We start from the raw sequence: 26477 nt of genomic DNA on the forward strand, positions 1-26477 counted from the left end.
TAGTCGAATATTTCTTGTCAATCTCCTTAATTTTATCAACCAATAAAAGAGTTTCCTTCTTAATGCGTTTTCTCAGACCAACAGAGTAAGAAATAATCTGTCCACGTGTATACGCTTTAAAGGTGTCCCAAAGTATTCCGCAAGAAATATCTTCCGTGGAATTAGTTGAAAAGAAGAAATCGATCTGCTCCTTCATAAATTTAATAAAGTCCGGCTCTTGCAATAAGGTAGAGTCAAATCGCCATTGTCTAGCACTTAAAGCTGTATCCGTAAAATTAATAGAAAGTTTTAATGGAGCATGGTCAGAAATAGCTATAATATCATAATTACAACCAATTACCGATGGAATAAAACAAGAGTCAATAAAAAAATAATCAATTCTCGAATAGGAGTGATAAACATGTGAGAAAAAGGAAAACTCCTTATCATTAGGATGACGAAATCTCCAGATATCAAAAACTCCATTATCAGTCAAAAAGGAGTTAATACAAGTGGCTGACTTATTGGGTAAAGTCTGAATAGATGTAGATTTGTCCATCAAAGGATTTAGACAACAATTAAAGTCACCACCCATTATTAACTTATATTCATTTAAATTAGGTAAAGAAGTAAATAAGGACTTAAAAAAGTCAGGACAATCCACATTTGGAGCATAAACATTAACCATAGCAACCTTTTTATTACAAAGTAAACCCGTAATTAACAAAAATCTACCATTCGGATCCGAAAGGATATCATGTTGAACAAATGCGATAGAGGAGTCAATAAAAATTGAAACTCCCTTAACTTTGGCATTCGAATTTGAATGGTACTGTTGACCCCGCCAAGACCTAAAAAAGCGATATTTGTCCTCCTTCCTCACATGAGTTTCTTGTACAAAAATGATATGAGCATTAAGTCTTTGGAATACTTTAAAAATCTTCTTTCGTTTAATCGGATGGTTTAAACCATTAGTATTCCAAGACACAAAGTTAATGGTTTGAGCCATAGTTCTAAAGTCATCCCTTTGGTATAGAAAGGGTTAACTATATTATAAACTCATGCACCCGGAAGAGGAACAAATATAAAGAGCGGACCCGGAAGTGACGACATCGTAGACATATTTGTAGTTCAAGAACAGCCCGAGTGAAAAAACTAAAACAAATTGATAAAGAAAAATAAAAAAGGAAAACAGACCAACCCCCACCCCCACATGAAAAAGAAAAAAAGCCAAAATATGGCTAAAAAAAGGAAAAAATGAGACTAAATCTACCCCCATATCAGCGGCAGACCACTCCGTGTTTAAAGGATATATGAAAAAAAAACCACCCCAACTTTAAGAATTATGATCGCAATACTAAAATCTGTGCTTCTTAATATGCTTAGTTGTAAAAAAAAGAGTATAATCACTAAAAGTTTATAAATCGGGTTATAACCCAAACAAATCAAGAAGTACTTAAACTATGATAAGCGATGCATTATAGGAAAAAGACGAAAAAAGAAACAATAACGCCATCTTAAACAAAACTAAGAATATTTTGCAAAAAACTACCATCTTGATAATAAAAAAAAAATTCCCTTCGAAAGGTTAAAAATATACCTTCAAGGGAACAAAAATAGTAGTCAAAAATATGGTATAGTGGTTAAAGTGTATGAGACAGAGCGATTAATATAACGAAAACACACTTTAACTTAAATATGAAGTATTGGATAACCCTACACCAATAGCCAGAGACTAACCCTGGTTTAAGGAATCGAAAACCATCTTTCACGATCAGAATCACTCATTTATTAGAGAGTAGTGTCTATAGCAGTAGGGAAGTTCTCCTCCAAATACTTTTTCGCTTCAAAAGTCGAAAGGAAAACCTGACGAGGAGCGTTCGGCGGTGAGATCCTGAGCTTCGCCGGGTATAAGAGCGCAGGTTTTAGATTTTTCTCATAACATTCAGACATCAGAGGTTTAAAAAGAAGCCTTTTCTTCATAATTTCAGAACTAAAATCTTCCACCAAACGGAAATAGTAATTTTGAAATTTAATCATCCCAGCCCTCCGAGCCTCACGAATGAGTTGTTCTTTGTCGTGTACATAGTGAAACCGGACAATTACCACCGGAGGTTTGGCTGAAACACTCGATGAATGACTCCAAATTCTATGTGCTCGGTCAAGTACCGGGGGGTTCTCTGGAAAGACCGACGGAAACGCATCTTTTAAAAATTGAGCAAAATATTTCGAAGGATCGCCTTTTTCTATGCCATCTGGGAGACCAAGTATGCATAGGTTCTGTCTTCTGGACCGATTCTCCAAATCGACACTCTTGGCTTTAAGTGTTTCCACCAGTTTAATGGTCGAGATTAAATCCTGTTGTAATTTTTCAATTGTCAAATCTCGTTTCCGAGCTTCTTCTTGCAAAGACGCGATAAGAAGTTGTTGCTGGTTAATTACTGAATCGGTCTTAACCATATAATCTTGAAAAGCCTTTATTTCTTGTTTAAAAACTTGATGTTGTTCCTCAAATTTTCTATCCAAAACCTCCATAAGCAGTTCATAAGTTAACTCAGTGCGTTGCGGTTGAGCTTGCTTCTTTCCATTACCGTTCGGGTTACGCCCTGGTTCTCGTCCTTTGGATCTAAGAGCCATTTCTGTTTGCATATCTTCAAGAATTCACAATAAAATCTTAACGATAAGCCCGAGAAAGTAGCAAGAATCTTTTGGTGTAGGTAACAATAAGTTGAATAAGGGTGATCAAAGGTTAAAAAAAGTAAAGGTTATGGAGCGGATCTGAAACAGTACTCACTCCATGAGCGTCTCCCGCTGACTCTCCAAGTCACAGTTCTCTTGCAGACTGCATCAGGTTTTCCTCCAGGATTTCCCTGTTCTTTGCAGCATCATTTTACCCTTTACCTTCACACACCTCCCAGGGCTTATTGCAGTGAAGTATCCCCACAGCATGATGCCTACCATGCTTCATGGTAGGGATGGTGTACTTTTGATGACGTTGAGTGTTTGGCTTAAGCCAAACGTAGTGTTTAGTCTGACAGCCAAAACACCCAATTTTGATTTCATCAGACCATAGAATGTTCTTCCAGTTGACTTCAGAGTCTCCCACATGCCTTCTGGCAAATTCTGGCTGAGATTTCATGTGAATTTTTTTCAACAGTGACTTTCTCTTTGTCACTCGCCCATAAAGCTGGTTCAGGTGAAGCACCCAGGTAACAGTTGTTGTATACGCAGTCTCTCCCATCTCAGCCACTGAAGCTTGTAGCTCCTCCAGATGTTGTCATAGGTCTCTTTGTGGCCTTCCTCGCTAGTCCCCTCTTGCACAGTCACTCAGTTTTTGAGGATGGCCTGCTCTAGGCAGATTTACAGCTGTTCATATTCTTTCCATTACTTGATGATTGACTTAACTGTACTCCAAGGGATATTCAGTGACTTGGAAATTTTCCTGCATCCGTCTCCTGAGTTGTGCTTTTCAATAATCTTTTCATGGAGTTGCTTGGAGTGATCTTTTGTCTTTATGGTGTAGGTTTTGCCAGGATACTGACTCAACAGCAGTTGGACCTTCCAGATACAGGTGTATTTTTATTACAATCAATTGAAACACCTTGACTGCACACAGATCTCCAAAAACAGATCTCCATTTAACTAATTATGTGACTTCTAAAACCAATTGTCTACACCAGTGATTATTTGGTGTATCATATTAAAGGCGGGGGGTGAATAATTATGCCATCAATTATTTTGTGTTTTATATTTGTAATTAATTTAGGTCACTTTGTAGAGATTTGTATTTGCTTTGACACGAAAGAGTCTTTTTCTGTTGATCAGTGTCAAAAATAGCCAAATTAAATCCATTGTGAGTCAGTGTTGTAAAACAATAAAATATGAAAATTTCCCAGGGGGTGAATTTTTTTTATAGGTATTGTGTATCACAGCACTGTACAATGTCCAGAAAGACATCTCGCGTGCAAAATGGCAATTCTAGACCAAATTTGAGTCACTAAAGGACACTCGACAGCTGTGGCAGGGCTTGAATGCTATTCCCTCCTACAAAGTAAGACCCAGTGACATAGGTGACAGCAAGGCTTCACTCTCAGATGAGCTCAATGCCTTTTACGCTCGCTTTGACCTTCAAAACATGGTGACACCTTCACAAACTCACACAGCCCCCAACGATCCTGTGATTTCAGTCTCTGAGGCTGACAGGAGAGCATCCTTCAGGAGAATGAACCCAGATAAAGCATCCAGACCATATGGTGTACCTGGTCGTGTACTAAAGGCCTGTGCTGATTAACTGGCTGGAACGTTGTCCAGTATCCTTAACCTCCTCCTTTGGCAGTCTGAGGTATCCATCTGCTTCAAGCAAGCTTCAGTTATACCAGTGCCTCAGAAGAACGTGTTAACCTGCCTCAATGGCTATTGTCCAGTAGTACTTACATCCACAGTGATAGTGTTTTGAGAGGATGGTGATGAAACATATCAACTCCTGCCTGAGAAGCGGCTTGGACCCACTTCACTTTGCCTACTGTCACAGTAGGTCCAAAGCAGATGCCATCTCATTGGTTCTTCACTCTACCCTGGAACATCTGGACAGCAAAGATGCATTTATCAGAGTGCTCTTCATTGACCACAGTTTGGCATTCAATACTATCATCCTCTTATATCTAATCAATAAGTTTCAAGACCCAGCCCAATTACCTCCTTGTGCAACTGCATCTTCAATTTCCTCATTTATAGAACCCAATCATTTCAAGTTAGCAACATCTCCTCCACAATCTCCATCAGCACAGGTGCACCATAAGGCTGTGTACTTAGCCCCCTTCTCTACGCACTTTATACTTTTGACTGTGAGGCTAAGTACAGCTCAATGTTTGCTGATGACACCAGTCGCTGGCCAAAGTAAAGGTGGTGAGGAATCAGCATACAGGAGGGAGATTGAAAATCTGGCTCATGTACCATATAGAATTGTTACAGATTATTTTACTTATTTAGGTATTAAAATTACTAAAAAACATAAAGATTTATTTAAAACGAATTTTTTACCTTTAATAGATCAAATTAAGCAACTTGCTAATAGGTGGTCCCCACTATCTTTGTCTTTGGTAGGCAGAATTAATGCCATTAAGATGATGATACTACCTAAATTTCTATATCTATTTCAAGCATTACCAATTTTTATTTCTAAATCTTTTTTTGATATGGTTGACTCTAAAATATCTTCGTATTTGTGGCAGAACAAAAATCCTAGGCTAGGTAAAAAATATTTACAGAAGCCTAAGAAGGAGGGCGGCTTGGCTCTACCAAATTTAAGATTTTACTATTGGGCAGTTAATATACGGTATTTGATATTTTGGACACAAGAATCGACTACAGTTGCTGGCCCACAATGGGTAAATTTGGAATGTAAATCTGTGCAAGATTTCTCATTGATCTCAATCTTAGGATCTTCACCTCCTTTTTCGTTACTCAAAATGAATAAACAGATAACTAATCCCATAGTTAAGTATACATTACGAATCTGGTTTCAATTTCGTAAATTTTTTGGTTGGAATAAGTTTATGCTGTTAAGTCCTATAATATCTAACTACTTCTTCCGACCATCATCTATAGTTCAAGCTTTTCTTTTATGGAAAACAAAAGGTATAACATGTTTTCGTGATCTGTTTTTGGATGATAACATTATGTCCTTTGAACAGTTATCTAATAAATATAATTTATCTAAAACCCATTTTTTTAGATATTTACAAGTTAGAAATTTTCTATATAATGAACTAAAGTCTTTTTCGAAAGAATGTCCATTGGACATTACAGAAAGAATTTTAGCTCTCAATCCTTGTCAAAAGGGTTTAGTAGCTATCATTTATAATATGATTATGAATGTACAGCCAGATATATCAGAAAAAATTAAGAAGGAATGGCAGGAAGAATTGCATTGCCCTATATCTACTGAGCAATGGGAAAAATTTTTATCATTGGTAAACTCATCCTCTATCTGTGCTAAACATGCTCTAATACAATTTAAGGTTGTACATAGAGCTCACATGTCTAAAGATAAACTTGCTCGATTTTATTCTTATGTTAATCCAACCTGTGATAGATGTCATTCTGATGTTGCTTCATTGACCCATATGTTTTGGTCTTGTCCTTGTTTACAAAACTATTGGAAAGATATTTTTAATATTATTTCAAGAGTTTTAAATATTAATCTCCAACCACATCCTTTTACCACAATTTTTGGTCTACCAATGATAGATAATAAGCGTTTATCCGCTTCATCCCAACGAATGATTGCATTTGTTACACTAATGGCTAGAAGATCTATTTTACTGAATTGGAAAGAAATTAACCCTCCAACTGTATTTCAGTGGTTTTCTCAAACTATTTCCTGTTTGAGTTTAGAAAAAATTAGAAGTGTGGTTTTTGATTCTTCAGTTAAATTTGAGGAAACTTGGAGACCATTTATTCAACATTTTCATATGAATTAAATGGTCTGATCCTGAACCTTATTGTTACTATCCTGAATTGTGTGGATGGAGGTCCCTCATTAAGAAGAGGGACGCCTCACGTCTTAATAAGCTGGTAAGGAAGGCGGGCTCTGTCGTGGGCAAAGTACTGGAGAGTTTAACATCGGTAGCTGAGCGAAGGGCGCTGAGTAGGCTACGGTCAATTATGGATAACTCTGAACATCCTCTACATAGCACCATCCAGAGACAGAGAAGCAGTTTCAGCGACAGGTTACTATCGATGCAATGCTCCTCAGACAGGATGAAGAGGTCAATACTCCCCAATGCCATTAGGCTTTACAATTCTACCGCCAGGACTTAAGAACTTTTTAAAAGCTATTATTAATGCTTTTTGAGATAGTGATTTAGATGCATATCATATTTTTTACTGAGTTAAGTATTGTAGGTAATTAGTTTTGCTACAACAAGTGTATGGGACATTGGAAAAAAAGTTGAATTTCCCCATGGGGATGAATAAAGTATCTATCTATCTATCTATCTATCTATCTATCTATCGGCACTACTGTATGTATTTAACATTATGCAATTGCCCATGTTGGTTAGTTTTTTTTTATTAGTTGTTTTTTTTAAATTCTTTTAGTTTTTTTGGGGGGGGTTCTTTTTCTCCTTTTTCTTTTTTTCTTAATTCCTTTACATTAATACTATGAGTTTGGGAGACTTTATATATTGATTAATACATATCTGATTGTTAATTAATCTATTAATTGTGTACTCTCAAATGTTTTGTACTTATATTTTACTTATGTTTTTCTTAAAAATTAATAAAAAGATTTGAAAAGAAAAAGAAAAGAAAGAAAATCTGGCTGAATGGTTCCACAACAACAACCTCTTACTCAATGTCAGCAAGACCAAGGAACTGATTATTGACTTGAGCAGTAGGAAACCAGAGGTCTATGAGCCAGTCCTCATCGATGCATCAGAGGTGGAGCAGGTCAACAACTTCAAATTTCTCGGTGTTATCATTTCAGAGGATCTGTCCTAGGCCCTATAAGTAAGGGCAATTACAAAAAAAGCGTGACAGCACCTCTACTTCCTTAGGATTTTGTGAAGAATTGGCATGCCATCAATAGATGTGTGCTGGAGAGTACATTGCCTGCCTACTTCACAGCCTGGTATGGAAACACCAATACCCTTGAATTGGAACGAGCTATCAGAGAAAGTGGTAGAGGTTGGTACAACATTGAAAAGACACTTAGATGGAAAACCTGAGTGCACACATGAAATGCTGGGTGGGCACTCAGCACATCAGGCAGCAACAATGGAAATGAATAAACAGTCGGCGTTTCAGCTGAGACCCTTCATTGGGACTGGAAAGGAAGGGGGAAGACACCAGAATAAAAAGGTAGGGAGGGAGGACACACTAGATGGTGATATGTGAAGCCAGGTGGGTGGGAAAGGAAAAGAACTGGAGAAGAAGGAACCTGATAGAAAATAAGAGTGGACCATGGGAGAAAGGGAAGAAGGAGGGGCACTGGTGGGAGGTGATAGGCAGGTGAGGAGAAGAGGCCAGAGTGGGGAATAGAAGAAGAGGGAAGAGGGGGTGGGGAAAGTTGCCAGGAGAAATCGATGTTTACACCATCCGGTTGAAGGCTACCCAGATGGAATATGAGGTGTATTTTCTCCACACTGCGAGTGGTTTCATCGTGACAGAAGAGGAGGTCATGGACTGAGATGTTGGAAGGGGAATGGGGATAGGAATTAAAATGGTTAGCCACTAGGAAATATCGCTTTTGGTGGACGGAGCAGAGGTGTTTGATGAAGTGATCCCCCAATTAGTCCGTGAGCCAGGACCCCAAATTTGGGCCACCGGTACCATCTGGGGGGAATAATTCTTATAGTGATTTTTGACAAGGTATACGCCCCTAGTGCTAGAAAATATGTGATAGCATTGTAGTGGTGGTAGGTTGAGGACAACGTTCCAGAGAGGAGTGGGATGATCAAATCATTCTCAGACCATGTGAACGACATGGCCAGTCACTGGAACCATCAGAAGCTGAACAATCTGCTGCAAAGTCCACTCTTAGCTGAGCTGATAACCCTGTGAACAGACTTTCTGGAACACCTCCATCACAGCAATGGAGAGCTGTCCGCATTCTGGATATCATACATTGACATGGTAGAGAACGTAGTACTTGGGCTACTGCACACCTCTCGTGAGGGGGTCTGGGAGTTGCACCTCCATGCTATAAAAACATGATCCCATGGTACTTTGTCTATGATAAGATGAGTTATGCCAGGTACCTGTCTGCTTACTTTGCTCAGATGATCAACCTCCCAGAGAAGAATCCTTCTGTGTATGGGGCCTTCAAGACAGGCCAATTCTCAGTGCAGCTGTCCAGTAACAGCCCCTTTGGGCAGATCCCAGTGAACCAGGCTATCAAAGCCACAGTGAACAAAGACACACAGACTCCTGGAGGCACATCACAGTTCAGCCTGAATGCTGGGGCTATCGAGGGTTACTACATAATAGCTGACCACCGCAGTGCATTCCTGGGACAGTTAAAGGAGATGGTGCAAGGCAACAAATCAGAGCTTTGTCATGCGGAGCTACAGCGGCCAAGAATCCAGAAAGATGAGGAAGCAGCTTAAGCAGTGGTTAGCCTCGTACATGAATGGGTCAACCCATTTGCAGAGAAGCGGGACCTCATTAGCATCTCTATGACAAAGGCAGCCCCCAAGGACATTGCCTCCGACCTGATGAAGGCATGAGATTGGTGAGCAATGCTACGCAACCTTCAAGGATGAGAGACTAGAGGAAGACCCACCAGCAAAGAAATTCCATGACCCATTGAAAACTAACAAGCTGAGAACATTCAGTGATATGTGTAAGAAGAGAGAGGTGAAATCAAAAGGGCGGGTGATCATCTTGAAAGCAGACAGGTCTTTGTTTGGACGCATCATAGTGATGGCACAAGGGCGCAGTCTACGTATGGAGGATATCCTCTCTCATCCCCTTGGACCATTGTCCTGGGCCCTGTCCACACCAGAAGGATTGCTGAGAAAGACGAATAAAGCTACTTTAGCCACAACCTTGCAGAAAAATGTAGCAGTAGAAGAGCAACTCCCAGGAAACTCTGCTACAGTGGTTAATGGAATGAACTTGATCCAAAGAGTGAAAGGTGATCAAGTTACTTTCAGAGATGTTGCCACGACAATTCTGGGCACGGCTCTGAGGGAAGGCAGTCAGAGTAGCAGAATAGATGTTGTGTTCGACACATACAAGGAGAACTCTACTGAGAATAGTGAGAGATCTCTACAAGGTGAAGGACACATAAAGCTACCACTTGTGCGATGCTGTCACATATTTTCTAACTCTAGAGATGTGTACCTTGCCAAAAATCACTATTAGCATCATTCCCCTCAGATGGTAGCGACCAACCCTACTGGCTCATGGACTAAATTTATGTCGGGTTTCATCATTTTAGAGGAGGCTGCATCAGGAGCAGCAGATACAATGGACAGCCCCAACAGATTTGCAGATAAAGTATTGCTGCACCCAAAAGGACTGTTTGGAGCACTAAATGGAAATCAGAGAGGAGATAGTTGGGCAAATGTAGCATTTCTGTTGCTTGCATGGTGAGACCCAATGTAAATCAGGATGTACCTTCACTCCATCCACCAAAAACAAAATTTCCCAGTGACCCACCATTTTAATTCTGATTCCCTTTCCTGTTCCAACATGTCCTCTTCTTTTGTCATGGGGCTCAACACCTCATAATCCATCTAGATAGCCTCCACCATGGTGGTATGAACATGTATTTCTCCTTCCGATATATTTTTCTCTTTTCTCCTTGTTCTTTCCTCTTCTATTCCCCACTGTGGCCTCTTATCTCTTTTCTTCTCAGATTTATCAACTCCCCCATTGCTCCTCCTCCTTCCCTTTCTCCAATGGTCCACTCTCCTCTTCTATCAGAATCCTTCTCCAGCCCTTTACCATTCACCTGGCTTCAGCCATCATCTTCCAGCTAGCCTCCTTCCCCTTGGCCCACCTTTGTACTCTGGCATCGTCCCCCTTCCATTTCAGTCCTGAAGAAGGGTCTCAGCCTGAAAAGTTGACTGTTTATTCACTTCCACCGATGCTGCCTGATCTGCTGAGTTCCTCCAGCATTGTGTGTGTGTTGCTCTGGATTTCCAGCATCTATATGATCTCCTGTGTTTACACGGTAATGTTTCCTTTGGCACTTTAAGGACTGTGTTGTTTCAGCTGAACAAGCTGCTATAAATTAGAAGTGAAAAATCCTATTGCAATTGCTCTCCTTACCCTTCATCATTCAGATTTAGAAATGCATAACTGTTGCCCTTGAAAGAAAATTAAATGCAATTTCGATCGTGTCTTTAGGTGTTTGTCCCAGCAGCAAATATTAAAACTGACCATCCTTGACTTCTTCAAATGTCTTGCAGGTGTTCCTGAGTACAAGAAGGGGTGCCTGGGTAATTACTCGTGTGGCTGAAAGCGGATATCCTGCAGACTTGACCTTTACCCGTCGCTTTTATGGCCTATTAATTTCATTTCTACCTGAGCTGCTAATTCGACGATCCATAAACAGTCGATTTGATCATGGAAATTATGGTTTGCAACCTAGCCACAGGTCTGTAATATAGAAACAAAGTAACATAGAAAATAGGTGCAGGAGTAGGCCATTCGGCCCTTTGAGCCTGCACCGCCATTCAGTATGATCATGGCTGATCATCCAACTCAGAACCCTGTACCTGCCTTTTCTCCATACCCCCGATCCCCTTAGCCACAAGGGTCATATCTAACTCCCTTTTAAATATAGCCAATGAACTGGCCTCAACTGTTTTCTGTGGCAGAGAATTCCACAGATTCACCACTCTCTGTGTGAAGAAGTTTCTCCTCATCTTGGTCCTAAAAGGCTTCCCCTTTATCCTTAAACTGTGACCCCTTGTTCTGGACTTCCCCAACATCGGGAACAATCTTCCTGCATCTAGCCTGTCCAATCCCTTTAGAATTTTATACGTTTCAATAAGATCCCCCCTCAATCTTCTAAATTCCAGCGAGTATAAGCCCAGTTGATCCAGTCTTTCTTCATATGGAAGTCCTGCCATCCCAGGAATCAATCTGGTGAACCTCCTTTGTACTCCCTCTATGGCAAGAATGTCTTTCCTCAGATTAGGGGACCAAAACTGCACATAATACTCCAGGTGCGGTCTCACCAAGGCCTTGTACATACCATTCGCCTTTTTCACTGCCTGCTGTACCTGCATGCCCACTTTCAATGACTGGTGTACAATGACACCCAGGTCTCGTTGCACCTCCCCTTTTTCTAATCGGCCACCATTCAGATAATGATCTGTTTTCCTTTTCATGCCACCAAAGTGGATAACCTCACATTTATCCACATTAAATTGCATCTGCCATGAATTTGCCCACTCACCTAACTTATCCAAGTCACCTTGCATCCTCTTAGCATCCTCCTCACAGCTAAAACTGCCACCCAGCTTCGTGTCATCCGTAAACTTGGAAATGCTGCATTTAATTCCCTCATCTAAATCATTAATATATATTGTAAACAACTGGGGTCCCAGCACTGAGTCACTAGTCACTCGACACGAGTCACCAGTCAATAGTCACTGCCTGCCATTCTGAAAAGGTCCCGTTTATTCCCACTCTTTGCTTCCTGTCTTCCAACCAATTCTCTATCCACATCAATACCATATGCTTTAAGTTTGCACACTACTAATCTCCAGTGTTGGACTTTGTCAAAAGCCTTTTGAAAATCTAAATATACCACATCCACTGGCTCTCCCCTATCCACTCTACTAGTTACATCCTCAAAAAATTCTATAAGATTCATCAGACATGATTTTCCTTTCACAAATCCATGCTGACTTTGTCCGATGATTTCACCTCTTTCCAAATGTGCTGTTATCACATCTTTGATAACCGATTCTACCATTTTCCCCACCACCGATGTCAGGCTAACTGGTCTATAATTCCCCGGTTTCTCTCTCCCTTTTTTAAAAAGTGGGGTTACATTAGCCACCCTCCAATCCTCAGGAACTAATCCAGAATCTAAGGAGTTTTTGAAAAATTATCACTAATGCATCCACTATTTCTTGGGCTACTTCCTTAAGCACTCTGGGATGCAGACCATCTGGCCCTGGGGATTTATCTGCCTTTAATCCCTTCAATTTACCTAACACCGCTTCCCAACTAACATGTATTTCCCTCAGTTCCTCCATCTCACTAGACCTTCAGTCCCCTACTATTTCCGGAAGATTAGTTACGTCCTCCGTAGTGAAGACAGAACCAAAGTAATTATTCAGTTGATCTCCCATGTCCTTGTTCCCCATGATCAATTTACCTGTTTCTGACTGTAAGGGACCTACATTTGTCTTAACCAATCTTTTTCTTTTTACATATCTATAAAAGCTTTTACAGTCAGTTTTTATGTTCCCTGCCAGCTTTCTCTCATAATGTTATTTCCCTTTCCTAACTAAGCCCTTTGTCCTCCTCTGCTGGACTCTGAATTTTTTCCATTCCTCAGCTGTGCTGCTTTTTCTGACTAATTTGTATGTTTCTTCTTTGGACTTGATACTATCCCTAATTTCCCTTGTCAGCCATGGGTGCACTACCTTCCCTGGTTTATTCTTTTGCCAAACTGGGATGAACAATTGTTGTAGTTCATCCATGCGATCTTTAAATGCTTGCCATTGCATATCCACTGTCAACCCTTTAAGTATCATTTGCCAGTCTATCTTGGCTAATTCACGTCTCATACCTTCAAAGTTACCCTTCTTTAAGTTCAGAACCTTTGTTTCTGAATTAACTATGTCACTCTCCATCTTAATGAAGAATTCCACCATATTATGGTCACTCTTACCCAAGGGGCCTCACACGACAAGATTGCTAACTAACCCTTCCTCATTGCTCAATACCCAATCTAGAATGGCTGCTCTGTAGTTGGTTCCTCAACATGTTGGTTCAGAAAACCATCCCGCATACATTCCAAGAAATCCCCTTCCTCAGCACCCTTACCAATTTGGTTCACCCAATCTATATGTAGATTGAAGGTATAACTGCATGTAATACCAGCATCCTGTCTGGAATGCAAATTGATCTTAGTCTTCTTTTAATTTGCTCTTTGAAACTTTGCTTTCTTTTGGCCACGTGTCCCATTTGAACGTGCCTAGATCTCACATTTTATATGTGAAGCCTTTGGGAATGATTTAGTATTTAACAAATGCTAGAGAATTGAAAATAAAATAGACAATGTAGGATGTACTCAAAGTATCAGCCAGACTTTGTGAAGGGAGAGAAACAACAGTTTTTCAAGTCAGCTCTATATACTTTTCTAGCCAACTGTCAGTCAATCTTTTCCTTAATTTTGTAGATATTTTAACCCTTGTACTCTGGGTGAAGATGTGTCTCCTAACTTTTCTCCTTAATGATTTCATGTTTATTTTAAGTTGTGTTCCCTTGAACTGGTTACCTCCAGCAGAAGAAATTCCCATGAACTGATGACTAGTCATTGACCTGAAAGGTTAACTCTATTTTTAACAATGAGTTGACAGAATCCTAAACACATTTATCTGTGACCAGCTCATTCTGACATTTGCCTTCTTCATTAGTTATTACTCTACACCAGAGGTGTCGAACTCAATTGCACATGGGGCCAAAACTCAAAGCACACTTTAGGTCGTGGGCCGAACAGGATAAACATTTATTGAACACACTAAAACTAAACATTTTTTGAACATAAATATGAATAAAAACAGACAGGAATATTATTCCAGAAAAAATAAACTAAAACTTTAAATAACTTAAATATTTTGCTCTCCATAAAAATATCTTCTGTCAGTATTATACAAGTTAGAAATATGAGCATGCTGCAAAAAAACCCTGAAAATATAAATAAAATTTGTGCTTTTCAGCAAAAGTTAAAACAACAACAAATCAAAACACTCAGTTTTCTTTGCTCTTATGCCGTTTTGTCAGAGCTGGATGCTTGGCATCTTTTCTTGGCAATAAGTTCATTTAGGTTTGGTGTAAGGTTCTGTGTTGTGGAGATTCTCAGGATGGACTGCAGGTGTTCATCAGTGAGACGACGCCTGTGTGATGTTTTGTTAATCTTCATCACTGAGAAAAGCTTCTCACACAGATATGTGCTACCAAACATGCACAAGGTTCGAGCCGCATGTAGACGGAGTTGAGGCATTGCTTCAGGAATGGAGCAAATAAACTGTACAGGCCCTACAGTGTCGTACTTTGCCTTTAGTGTCCCATTACACTGCAGCTCTATCAGCTTCATCTGAATCTGTACAGGTGCAGTTTCCACGTCGACGGCAAATGGGTTGCGAAGCAGCTCGAAATTAATTTTTTGTGCTTCGAAGTCACCAAAGCGCCGTGCGAACTCAGTGCGAAGAATAGCGTTGTATACAGCAACAGACGCTTGATGGGGGAATGTTCCCGGGTAGCCTATCGGCAGCTGTTGCGCTGCATTATGGGATCTGTAGTTTGTGTGTTATCAGCACTTCATATCGCCGGGCCATTAATAATTAAAATAATAGATCTATCTAAAATGATCTCGCGGGCCGGATATAATTGTACGCCGGGCCGGATATGGCCCGCGGGCCTTGTGTTTGACACCTATGCTCTACACCATTCATTAGGGCAACTTTGTTCCATGCTGGGAAGACTGACCCTGATCCTGAATTGTCTTCAAGAACCAAGGATCAATGGAACATTGAGTGATGACCAATCCAATCAATACTCTGACATATACTTATTTTCTATGCCATACGCACCCAGGCCACTTTTTCCTCTTCCCCATATAAATCACTGCTGTGCATTTAAGTGTCATATTTCATTTTGATTCTGATCAGCTAGTTAAACAGAATCTCAACTCATTTTCTTTATTGGTCAAACACTCATGTGACTTTGTGTACATAGTTACCAATGTAAATGTTTTTATTCAGTTAGAGCTATCTTTTACCAGATAAATGCTGCAGTTGAGTTTTGCACTCATTGCCGAAATAATTATTCTCTATTGCTTTATGAAAGTGCTTTGTAAGAGTGTACAATCTAATTATTTCACCAATCAACTGAATTAATTCTTAAATATTAATGCTCTCAAACTGATGGAGATGGGATCTTATCTTTCTTTTCAGTTTTTACAGCCAACATCCAACAGTTAATGACGATTTGCCAAATCGCATTTTATCTGGACGTGTTCTTGTGAAACCTAACGTGAAGCAGTTAACTGAATCAGCAGCCATCTTTGAAGATGACACCATGGAAGATATTGATACTATTATTTTTGCAACAGGATACAGTTTTGCTTTCCCATTTCTGAATGAGTCTGTCATCAAAGTTAACAGAAACCATGCCCTTCTTTATAAGAATGTCTTTCCACCTCAGCTGGAGCAGCCGACTCTAGCCATCATTGGCCTTGTCCAGCCATTGGGAGCCATTATGCCAATATCTGAAATGCAGGCTCGTTGGGCCACAAGGGTTTTTAAAGGTATGCAGGCAGTGCAGACCTTTCTGAAAAAAGCGATAACCTGCACTGTGTGAATTTTCCATTGATAACGTAGCTTGGTTGTTGACATGATATAATTTTGGGGATTTCTTATTGATAATCTGCCGCTCCTCAGATGGCCTCTTAAATTATTAGATGTGGTTGCTATGAGAACTATGAAACTATCATCTTAAAAGATTATTTATCAGCTCTCTGGGAGAAATTATTTCTCCCTTTGTTTGGGGAGATTGCATGTGAAAAAAGTGTTACACAGTGGAGAAGGCAAGGAAAAATGAAGTAAACAAAGAGAATAAATATTAATACAGTAACTACCAGGGATTTAATCAAGGATTCTGGTCTAAACCGTTCACCACCTTGGCCATGACAATACCTAGTTGACTTTTATATGATTTACTTCAAGTAATTTAAATATGTTCAATTATTATTAAATTTGTGATTTCTGTTTTTTCTTTGCTCAAAATTATTGATTATTTTGTAATATTTTAATAATTCATGGGTGGTTAAATACATTCACAGACACCCAAGGTGAAATTGGAATTGGTTTATTATTGTCAGTTGTACGAAGGTACAGAGGAATGGCCATCTTACATACTGTTTGCACGGACCAGATCATTGCACAGTGCTTTGAACTTGTACAAGGCAGTTCAGTGATGATCGTCCTGTAGCCTTGTGGTGGCTGCAAGAGAACGGGAGTGACAAGAGGTGCAGTAGGACCTCATTGGCTGCCAAAGCCATTCTGTCAGCAGCTAGCCACTTGTGGAACTCAAGACTACTCTGTATATTTAGGGCAACAAATCCCTAATAAATTTAGCACTGTACCATATTTAAGTCATTCATTGAAGTAAACCCCATTCTCTTAATCTGTTTCTTTTAGGGTTGGTGAAACTACCTTCTGTTAACAACATGATGGCAGACATTTTGGAGAAGAAGGAAAATATGGCCAAAAGGTATTACACAACAAAGAGTTATACACAATTGACTGCAGAGAAATGGGCTACGGTCAGCCCTCCTTGTCTGCAGGTTCTGCATCTGTGGATTTAACCAACCGCGGAGCGGGAAAACCCATAAGTTCTCTCTCCAGCACTCATTGTTTGAGCATGTACAGACTATTTTTTCTTGTCATTTTCCCTAAACAATACAGTATAACAACTATTTACATACATTTACATTGTATTAAGTATTATAAGTAATCTAGAGATGATTTAAAAGTACAGGCAGTCCCCGGGTTATGAACAAGTTCTGTTCCTGAGACCATCTTTAAGTCGGATTTGAAGTCGGGACAGGTACATCCGGTATTATGTAGCCTCAGTCAGTAAAACGTTTGTTTGTCTTAGTGTATAGTATATATTTTACCTTTCTATGCATATAAAACTCTTAAGAAACATATGTATTTCAATAATTAAACCACTGTGTTGCTTAGTAATAATTGTAGCTTTCATCGGGGCAGGGCCTTTCAAATGCTCCATTAAAATTGTTCCAATCATTGACCAACTGTAGTCTAACGCTTTTCCAATGACTGATGCCGTTTCACCTCTTTCCGATCGCTCTATTACTTCCACTTTATTTTCAATCGTGATCGTGATTATTTTCATGAATGGAAACCCTGCAGATTCAGAGCTCTGCCACTGGGTCCTAAAGGCCACTGCACTAATACAGGTTAAATAAAGTCCTGTGTTCCGCTGGGTCCTAAAGGCCACCGCATTCAGACAGGTTAAATAAGGGACTTCAGCATCTGCGTTTTTTGATATCTGTGGGGGGTCCCGGAACCAATCCCCCGTGGATGAGGAGGCCCAACTGTATTTCATTTAGCAGAATTACCAGTGGCATATATTTTTCATCCATAGGGTGGTCAGTATATTGGATTGAACTGCCAAAGGAAGTGGTTAAGGCAGGTACATTGACAACATTCAAGAGGCTTTAGAACAGGTACATGGATAAGAATGGTTTAGAGAAATACGGGATAAATGCAGGCAAATGGGACACACTCAGATAATCATGTTAGTCAGCATGAACCAGTTGGGCTGAAGGGCCTCGCTCTGAGACAATATAGCTTTACAACCCTTTTATAATATTCTTCATTTTCATTGAATCATTGAATAGTTACAGAAAAGGGCCATTTGGCCTACTGTGTCCATGCTAGTTCTCTATCAGAGCTACTCTTTATTCTAATTGGAACAGCTTCCCACTATCCACTCTGTCTCAAACCCTTGTCATTTTATGATCTTTTATTATATTTTTATGCATCTTACCCCTTCTCATCTCCTCACCTGCCTGTCACTTTCCTCCCTTTCTCTCATGGTTCACTCTCCTCTCCTACCAGATTCCTCCTCCTTTAGTTCTTTATCTTTTCTACCTATCATCTCCTAACTTCTCACTTCAACCCACCTACCTCCCTCCTTACCTGGCTTCACCTATCTCCTTCCAGTTGTACTCCTTCACTTCCCCCGACCTACTTATTCTGTCTTCTTATCCCTCCCTATCCAATTCGGATTAAGGTTCTTGGCTCTAAACATCAACTCTTTATTCCTCTCCATGGATGCAGCCTGACCTGCTGAATTCTTCCAGTATTATTTTTTCACAAATTAATTTTTCTGAATTTCCAGCATCTGCAAAATCTCTTGTTTATGATCACTATTCACTGGCATTTCACACTAATGGCCATTATTGTTTCATCTGCAAATGTAACTCTCATTGCTTGTACCCACGAGTCTAGTTAATAATATACTTAGAGCCAGCGGTAAACTGTACAAATTCCAAATGCCAGTATTCTCCTTCCTCAGATCTCATAAACAAGCTTTTACTACAGCCATTTGGTTAGAGTCAATATTACAACTTTCTTTGTGTCTCTTCAAGTGGTACTTTTTGATTGTTGACTCTGAACCTAAGGCTTTTTTTCCCCAACACCTTCTTTAAACCAACTAAACTCCTTAATTTTCATTTATTTTAATTAAGTTTTCCTTCGTCTTAACCTTCTAGCCCACCTGAATTCCCTACTAAAACCACAGTGTTCGGGATATAATAGACACTGCATTCAATCCCATTGTTTTGGACAAATCCAAAATAATAATAATAAGTACCTATTAATCTCAGATGGGAAATTATTTCATTACAGCAGCAACATTTGGAAACACCCTTAGAAGTGTGCAGAGTTAACTGATAATAAAGTACAGAATGAATTAATTTAGAAGGATTTAAATGAGGACGAGACCTATATAGATTCTCAAGTGCTCCGTCTGCATTTAATAGTTATTTTTTTAAAAATGAGACGGCAAATTTATTGTAAAAAAGCTATGGAAGAGAGACTATTTATATCAGATAAATAGTGAATATACAGTTTTAAAATGGTAATTAACTTGTACTTCAGGGCCTGGCCTATTTATTACCCACCTGTTCCAACTCTTTTTGTGTATTTTGTTATATTACAGATGAGATCTCAATGTAAATCAATACTCCATGTGTGACCTATGGGACTAGCACTGTTTATATAATCCAAAATGTTCTCCATGGGAGTTCATATAATAATGTGAGTTGGCTGCTGGTAGTGAGTGATTAATTTGTTGGGCCTGTTGATGAATGCATTGTTTAGTGTGCGAGCTTCGCCACTCAGCAAATGCAATAGTGAGTGTCATCCTGAGGCACTCGACAAAGTTAATTCCTCATTTGCTCATGCAGCAAGGGTGCTTTTTGCATTGACTACTGACGAGAGTTGATCTTGTAAATTCAAGGCCAAGTCAGTTTTGATTTGTAAAATAGAAAGTACTTGAAATACTCAGAAGGCTAAGCAAAATCTAGAGATTCCTAGAGTAATACAGCTCACAAACATGCACTTTAGCCCAATTGGTCCATACTGATCACACCACCCCTCCATGTACATATCTAAATGTTTCCCAAGTGTTGCAATTGAACCCGTTATAGAAGGAAACTTCTCGCTCATCAAGTTGGGGAAGTTTCATACAAAACAAAGAAGTTCTGATGAAAGGATGCTAACAGGAATGCAGTTACTCTCCACAGTTGCTGTTAAACTGTTGATGATTTTCACTATTTTTCTATTATTGGATTATAGACAGCTAGATTGTATTGCCTTTGGTTTATGCTGCAAGTCTTTTTAAATTCCCTTCTGTTTCTCTTTCCATGCAAAGATACGTCAGCTCCCAAAGGCACACCATTCAAGTTGATTTCATACCCTACATGGATGAGATAGCTGAGCTGATCGGTGTAAAACCCAACATCAGGCACCTCCTCCTCACTGATCCACAGCTGGCATTTCAAGTTTTCCTTGGCCCCTGCACACCTTTCCAGTTTCGATTGATGGGACCTGGAAAATGGCCAAAAGCCCGGGAAACCATCTTGACACAGTGGCACCGCACCATCAAGCCCACTAAAACACGCGTGGTTCCTAGTAGTCAGCAAAATGCCTCTTGGCCAATCCTGCTGAAATTCTTGCCCGTACTGGTGGTGCTCTGTGCTGTTTATCTAATTCTCTATTAGTCAGAAGACCAACGAGGAGTTCAGCTCGGCTTCTGTTGCCAAGCCAAATAACAATGGAGATTGTTTCGCATCCAATCATTTCAAACGAACTGTAACTAATTATGTTATTGACTACACTTTGAAAGAGCTCAAGTGCCTTGAATGAAACACACCTAGTGTATTATTCACATTTTAACTGTTCAGCCAACTCTAATCTTGTATTCTAATATTTAACATTCATTGAATAAATCCCTTCAGAGATAGCCAGTTGTCTGAGGTGTTACGAGTGACTGAGGGATCTGCAATCCATTTGGAGTTTGAAATTTGGAAATAAACGAGGTGAACAAGCATGTTGTGATCTGAATATGCCAGAAGTATTTGCACACTTTTTCACAGAAGTTGTTCTTTATCCCAGAAGTGGAAGTTTGGCTGTGTTGGTCATACTCGACAACTGTTAAATTTCAGATCCCAGACCAAGGATGGAGCATGGTCCATGGGTTCATTTCACATCCTGACCAACATTTCTCCATCAACTAATGCCCAATTAGGCAGTTTTATCCCAGACCTTTCTCTTGTAATCTGGGATTTTACTGACATATATGGATCCCACTGAAAAGTACAGAACTTAATTGTATATTTTACTGAAAAATGGTGTAATAGTGTGCTATATGTATTTCTGTGAATTGTTAAACTAATTCTAAATGATGTTCACCTAATAATATTTATTTTTACAAATATTTTTAAAACTCTAACTTGATTTTTCAAAAATTAGACTAAATTGATAGTTGAAGCATATGCAGTCTACAATTGAGCTATAACCATAGTAATTAGTACATAAACATTGCTAGCTTTCTATTCTCATACTTGACTCTGGGAAAAGTATTTACAAACTTGTTCACTGAGGTTGTACTTCATCCCGGTAGCAGGAGTTATCAGATTGTATCACAAACTCTCAGCTTGGTTGAGTTTGCTGCACTCGCCATACTGAAGAATTCTTTCAGGGAGTGATTCAAGACGTAACTGTTGACCCAGTAAGGTCCACAGAGGAAGACGAATTTAGTAAACAAGGATTGTGATAGGGAGATATTAATAATTTGAAAATACACAAAGAATTGGAACATAACAATAACTTGTAAATGTACTTGTTATAAGCACTAAGATATAGTCTATAGTTTTTTAAGACCATAATATAAGTGAGATCAAATCTTTTGCACTTCTTGTTCTGATATGTTTATTTTTGTTTCCAAATATGATCCTTTGCAAATTATATCAATTTTTAGTATAAATCATTTAATATTATTAATTTGAGTATTCTTAACAACTTCTTCTTGCCAAATTGTTTGATTGCAGGAAATTCTCTTTCACTTACGTGCTCTGGATTATAAGGATTAAATGAGTTCTTTTTTGCTGAGTCTTCTTGAAATAAACTGATACCAAAACAATATAGTGCCAATGTGATGAATATTCTCTTCCCAGTACTCAAGAGGCTTATTGCTAAACTCTGCTTTCTTGCACAGCTTTCTTTCTCTGCTTCAGACAATTTGTTCATCTGTAATTTGTTGGTGTTCTTCTAGTTTGACAGAATTGTTCCTGTGTTTGAAAATCCTTTGTAATTTGTAAACCTCTAATAAATTAAAAATCCTCTATGAATGTGGGTTAAGAATGATATTTAAATATGTAACATTAAAAATAAAATAACTGTTTAAACTACGCTGTTACCGAGAATATTCTTGTTTTTGGTAGGCAGGGGCCACCCACTACTCCAGCAGTGGGTATTGGCAGCTAAATTCTCACTGCAGAGGTTAGACAGGGAAGTAGTTGGTCCTTGAAGAATAGGTGGATACAGTATTACCTCCCTATAGTGAGGATTACCCCTTTATCTTTATTGGCTAGGGCTTAAAATTTTCATTTGAATTGAGAGCTTTGTGCACAAGGATCCCAAAACCATCACACCTACAGATGTTACACTACATCAAAGGTGCTATCTAAATGCAGAAAAAAATCTTACAAAATTGGCCCAACCCTCCCCATTTTTCCTGTGTAGGAGTTGCAATTTTACAAGTCACGCTCATGACTGTGATTATGAGAATGAAGGTTAAGGTGTATCTCATTGTTCAGGGAAGCTGGCTAGGTGCCATTGATATTATCTAAAATAAGACTCCTCATGTCTAGCCCATATATTTACACATTTTGCATGCTGAAAGAGCTGTCCAAATTATCACACTCCATAGTCATTTTACTGACTGTGATCTACAGTATTCCTTTCAAACCAAGTCTTTCTAGTAAGTTGCTAATGAATATGCTTTTCCTACACCTTCGAGGCTTCATACTATTCTCATAGTTCTTTTTGAGAAATTACAGGCAGGTACAGTGGTGAAGACCATGTGGTGTTAGACCTCCTTGACATCTGTCCCATTCTGTTCTAAGTTCTGTCAACAAAACTGGTGAAAACAGTGCATACTCTGGCCATCCCAGATGCCAAGGGCCACCTGTTAATGGCTGGGAAGATGTAGGGGTGAGAAATAGGCTTAGTAGGCAGTCAAAGTTGCACACACAGAATCCAGAAAGTTGCCTGCTGAGCTGGAATCCACCAGAGCCTCCTGAGTGCGTAGAATCATCGGAGTGTGGAGGAAGACAGATAGAGTGAGCTGGAACTAGGGGACAGGGGTATCTTACCAGATAGCAGGTCCTTGTCTCTACTTGGTGGTGCCATTTCCCAGATGTAGTGAGCATTTGATGCATTTTTCCACAGTAAACACACAAGTTGTTTCTTTGCTGGTGCTCACACTCTTGGGGTTAAGGGAACTCTTTCTAATTAGATGGGTTCTGGGGGCATTGCTGATGAGGGTCCTGCAGCTTGACTTTGTTCAGGGAATGGAATTGCAGATCTGGCTGGTGATCTGGAGGGTCATTCCTTAAGACACTTGTCAATATGGAGGGCCGGAGTGATGAGGCATTAGAGGTCGGAGAGCATCTCCCGGGTAGACAGCTCATCTTTCAAGTGCTCCAAGAGTCCGTGATAGTAATGAGCCACAGCATGTCTGTTTTCTAGCTGCACTTGTCGTGGTTTCTCGTGCCCCACAAACGACCAGGAGACGCAGAAGATTCTTCAAGAAGTATTAAACTTTAATTTGCAAATCAAAGCTGAGACAGTCATTGAGCTAGTCGCTGATTGCCCACCGATCCTTGTACATAGCATTTTTTATAGCAATCTCCTGGTTTAATTGCATTAGCATATCCAATCGGTCTATAGTTGCGTATCACAAGTACATCCGCCACTATTGTTTCTACCCATTGACTTAATCATGTTCTAATCTACATCTCTTAGCTACCTCTCATTAACACACCATTGTCTTCTACATTCTTAAGATTTCATTCTCCTACTAAATTGGGTACATGCATAGCAAATAGCAAGTTTCAAAGCTGACTACATAGTTTTGGTTACACAGCAAACAATTTCAACTTTTATACTCCAATACACTCTGCCATGAAGATCCTGAATTCCACAGTGTAATCCAATGCAGAGTTTGAGCCTCAATGCAGGCAAAGTATCTGATCCACTTCCCAACTGGTTGAAAACGTGGTGCATCTGAGCAGTGAATTCCTCATTGATCAATGCTTTCCTGCACCTTCTAGATCATGTTCTCACATTGATGAACAACTTCCTTCGGGCAAGCAAACTCTGCTGGGCCAATTATTGGCTCATTCAGCCTCTCAGGGAATGTAGAGAAGGCTTGACCCAAAAGCAGAGCAGCAGAGATGATTTAGCAGTAAGTGATAACTTTAATAATAAACTCCAAAGTATCAATAATGTGGGGCCACAAAACGAGAGAGAGCAGATACTGAACATGACTGGACAACAAGGTACCTGAAGGTCAGGTGCAATTAATTGAGGCTGGCTGGTTCAATGGGTGAACAAGGACTGTGGTTGAGAGTTGGGTTTAAATAGGCTGCAGGTGATGAGATGGAAACGAATGGCCGTTGACTCATTAGTTGGGTGGAGACTGGGAGGTGCCTGCCTGTGCAGGCCTGACATCATAAAGGCTCAGTAGTGCATCCTTGCTTTTATATTCAAGTTCTCTTGAAATAAATGCTAGCATTGCATTTGCCTTCCTTACCACCAACTCAACCTGCAAGTTAACTTGCAAGAATATGCACAAGGACTCCCAAGTCCTTTGCACTTCTGATTTCCGAATTTGTTCCCTGTTTGGAACATCATCCACACCTTTACTCCTTCTACCGATGTGGATGACCATACACTTCCTGACACTGTATTCCATCTGCCACCTCTTTGTCCATTCTCCTAATATGTTCAAGTCTTTTTCAAAGTACCTGCTACCTCAACATTGCTTGCCCCTCTGCCTATATTTGTATCATTCACAAACTTGACCAAAAAGCGTCAATTCTATCATCCAGATCATTAACATATAAAGTGAAATTTAACGGACCCAACACCAACCATTGTGGAACAGCTCTAGACACCAACAACCAATCATAAAAGGCCCAGTTTATTCTCACTCTTTGCCTCCTACCAGTCAGGCAATGCTAGTATCTTTCCCGGGCTCTCATATAGCAGCTTCGTGTGTGGCACTTTGTTAAAGGCCTTCTGAAAATCTAAGCAAATAACTTCCACTAATTCTCCTTTGTCTATCCTGCCTGTTATTTCCTCAAAGAACTGCAACAAATTTGTCAGGCCTTCCCCTTAAGGAAACCATGTTGACTTGGGCCTATTTTATCAGAAGCCTTGAAGTACCCTGAAACCTCATCATTAGTATTGGACTCTAACATCTGGCCTATAAATTCCTGTCTTTTGCTTCCATCCTTTCTTAAAGAGTGGAAAGACATTTGCAAATTTTCAGTCCTATGGAACCATTCCAGAATCTAGTGATTCGTGAAAGCTCACTAATAATGCCTGCACAATCACTTCAGCTACCTCTTTCAGATCCCTGGGGTTTAGTCCATCTGGTCCAAGTGAGTTATCTATCTTCAGACCTTTCAGCATTCCAAGCACGTTCTCCTTAGTAAGAGCAACTACACTCACTTCTGCTCCCGAATACTCTCGAAGTTCTAACGTGCTGGTGGTGTCTGCCACAGTGAAGACTAATGCTAAATGCCTATACAGTTCATCCATCCTTTCCTTGTACCCTATTACTACCTTTCCAATTTCATTTGTCAACAGTTCAATGTCCAGTCGTGCCTCTCTTACTCTTTACATATATGAAAATCCTTTTGGAATCCTCTTTTATATGATTGGCTAGCTTACCTTCATATTTCATGTTGCCACTCGTGTTTAATCTCACTTGAAGAAGCTAGCCTTTGACATTGCACCTGTTCTTTAATTCTGATAGATTTAAGTGGTGCTGAGGTTTTCGTCTCTGAAACAGGGCAGATGCACAACCTTCTGAGGTGTGTATGCTATTATGACTAACATTTCACAAATATGGAATGGTTAAGGTGTTTGTGTAAAAGAAATGGTTAAGGTGCATTTCCTACTCTACTAATCAATTACTGTTGATCTCCACTTTGAGGCTGCACGGGTGAAAAAAGAGGAGCTGTATGAATAGAAGAGGTGGGAAGGAATACACTGAGACTGGTTGAAACAATGTCGAAGGGGGCTAGTGTACAGCAGAAATGTTGGCATTTTTGAACTGTTTCTGAATTATACATTTTATGTTAAAAGGCCTTATAAATAGAGTATAAAACAACTTTATGAATAGTTGGACAGGTTTGCTTTTGAACTATATAAAATAATTGTGACATTTTTATTTATTTGATGACCATGTCAATCAGTTAAATTGAAATACAAAATTCAAATAATGTCCTAGTATTGGAAAATGTTATTAAGTAAAGGTGCTGGGGAGGTTCTTGATTGTCTTTGATTTTAAGGTTTAATGTAAGTTATTATTGGCAAAATTTATTCTGAAGAGTAAAAGTAGAAATAAAACATAGGGAACAATTGGGATTTAGATTTTATCCAATAAAATTTGATTTACAAATCTGGAAGGAC

At 39.5% G+C, this 26477-nt stretch overlaps 1 protein-coding gene across 5 annotated transcripts in view; it reads left to right on the top strand.

Annotated features, from left to right (window-relative positions):
- LOC140737396 (flavin-containing monooxygenase 5-like) overlaps nucleotides 1–22161 on the top strand; it is a 114863-nt gene extending 92702 nt beyond the window's left edge. For 4 of the 5 annotated variants that reach the window (XM_073063876.1, XM_073063879.1, XM_073063877.1 and 1 more), the window contains 4 exons: nucleotides 10902–11089; nucleotides 15633–15985; nucleotides 16878–16950; nucleotides 20143–22160. In XM_073063876.1, the coding sequence (XP_072919977.1) occupies nucleotides 10902–11089; nucleotides 15633–15985; nucleotides 16878–16950; nucleotides 20143–20491 (963 nt within the window). In that variant the 3' untranslated portion in view covers nucleotides 20492–22160. Of the gene's footprint in view, nucleotides 1–10901; nucleotides 11090–15632; nucleotides 15986–16877; nucleotides 16951–20142 lie in introns of all 5 variants that reach the window. The other variant, XM_073063880.1, reaches the window with a different exon arrangement.
- Nucleotides 22162–26477: the final 4316 nt, after the last annotated feature.

This window comes from Hemitrygon akajei, chromosome 12 (genome assembly GCF_048418815.1).
Source record: "Hemitrygon akajei chromosome 12, sHemAka1.3, whole genome shotgun sequence".
In the NCBI taxonomy this organism is placed as follows: domain Eukaryota; kingdom Metazoa; phylum Chordata; class Chondrichthyes; order Myliobatiformes; family Dasyatidae; genus Hemitrygon; species Hemitrygon akajei.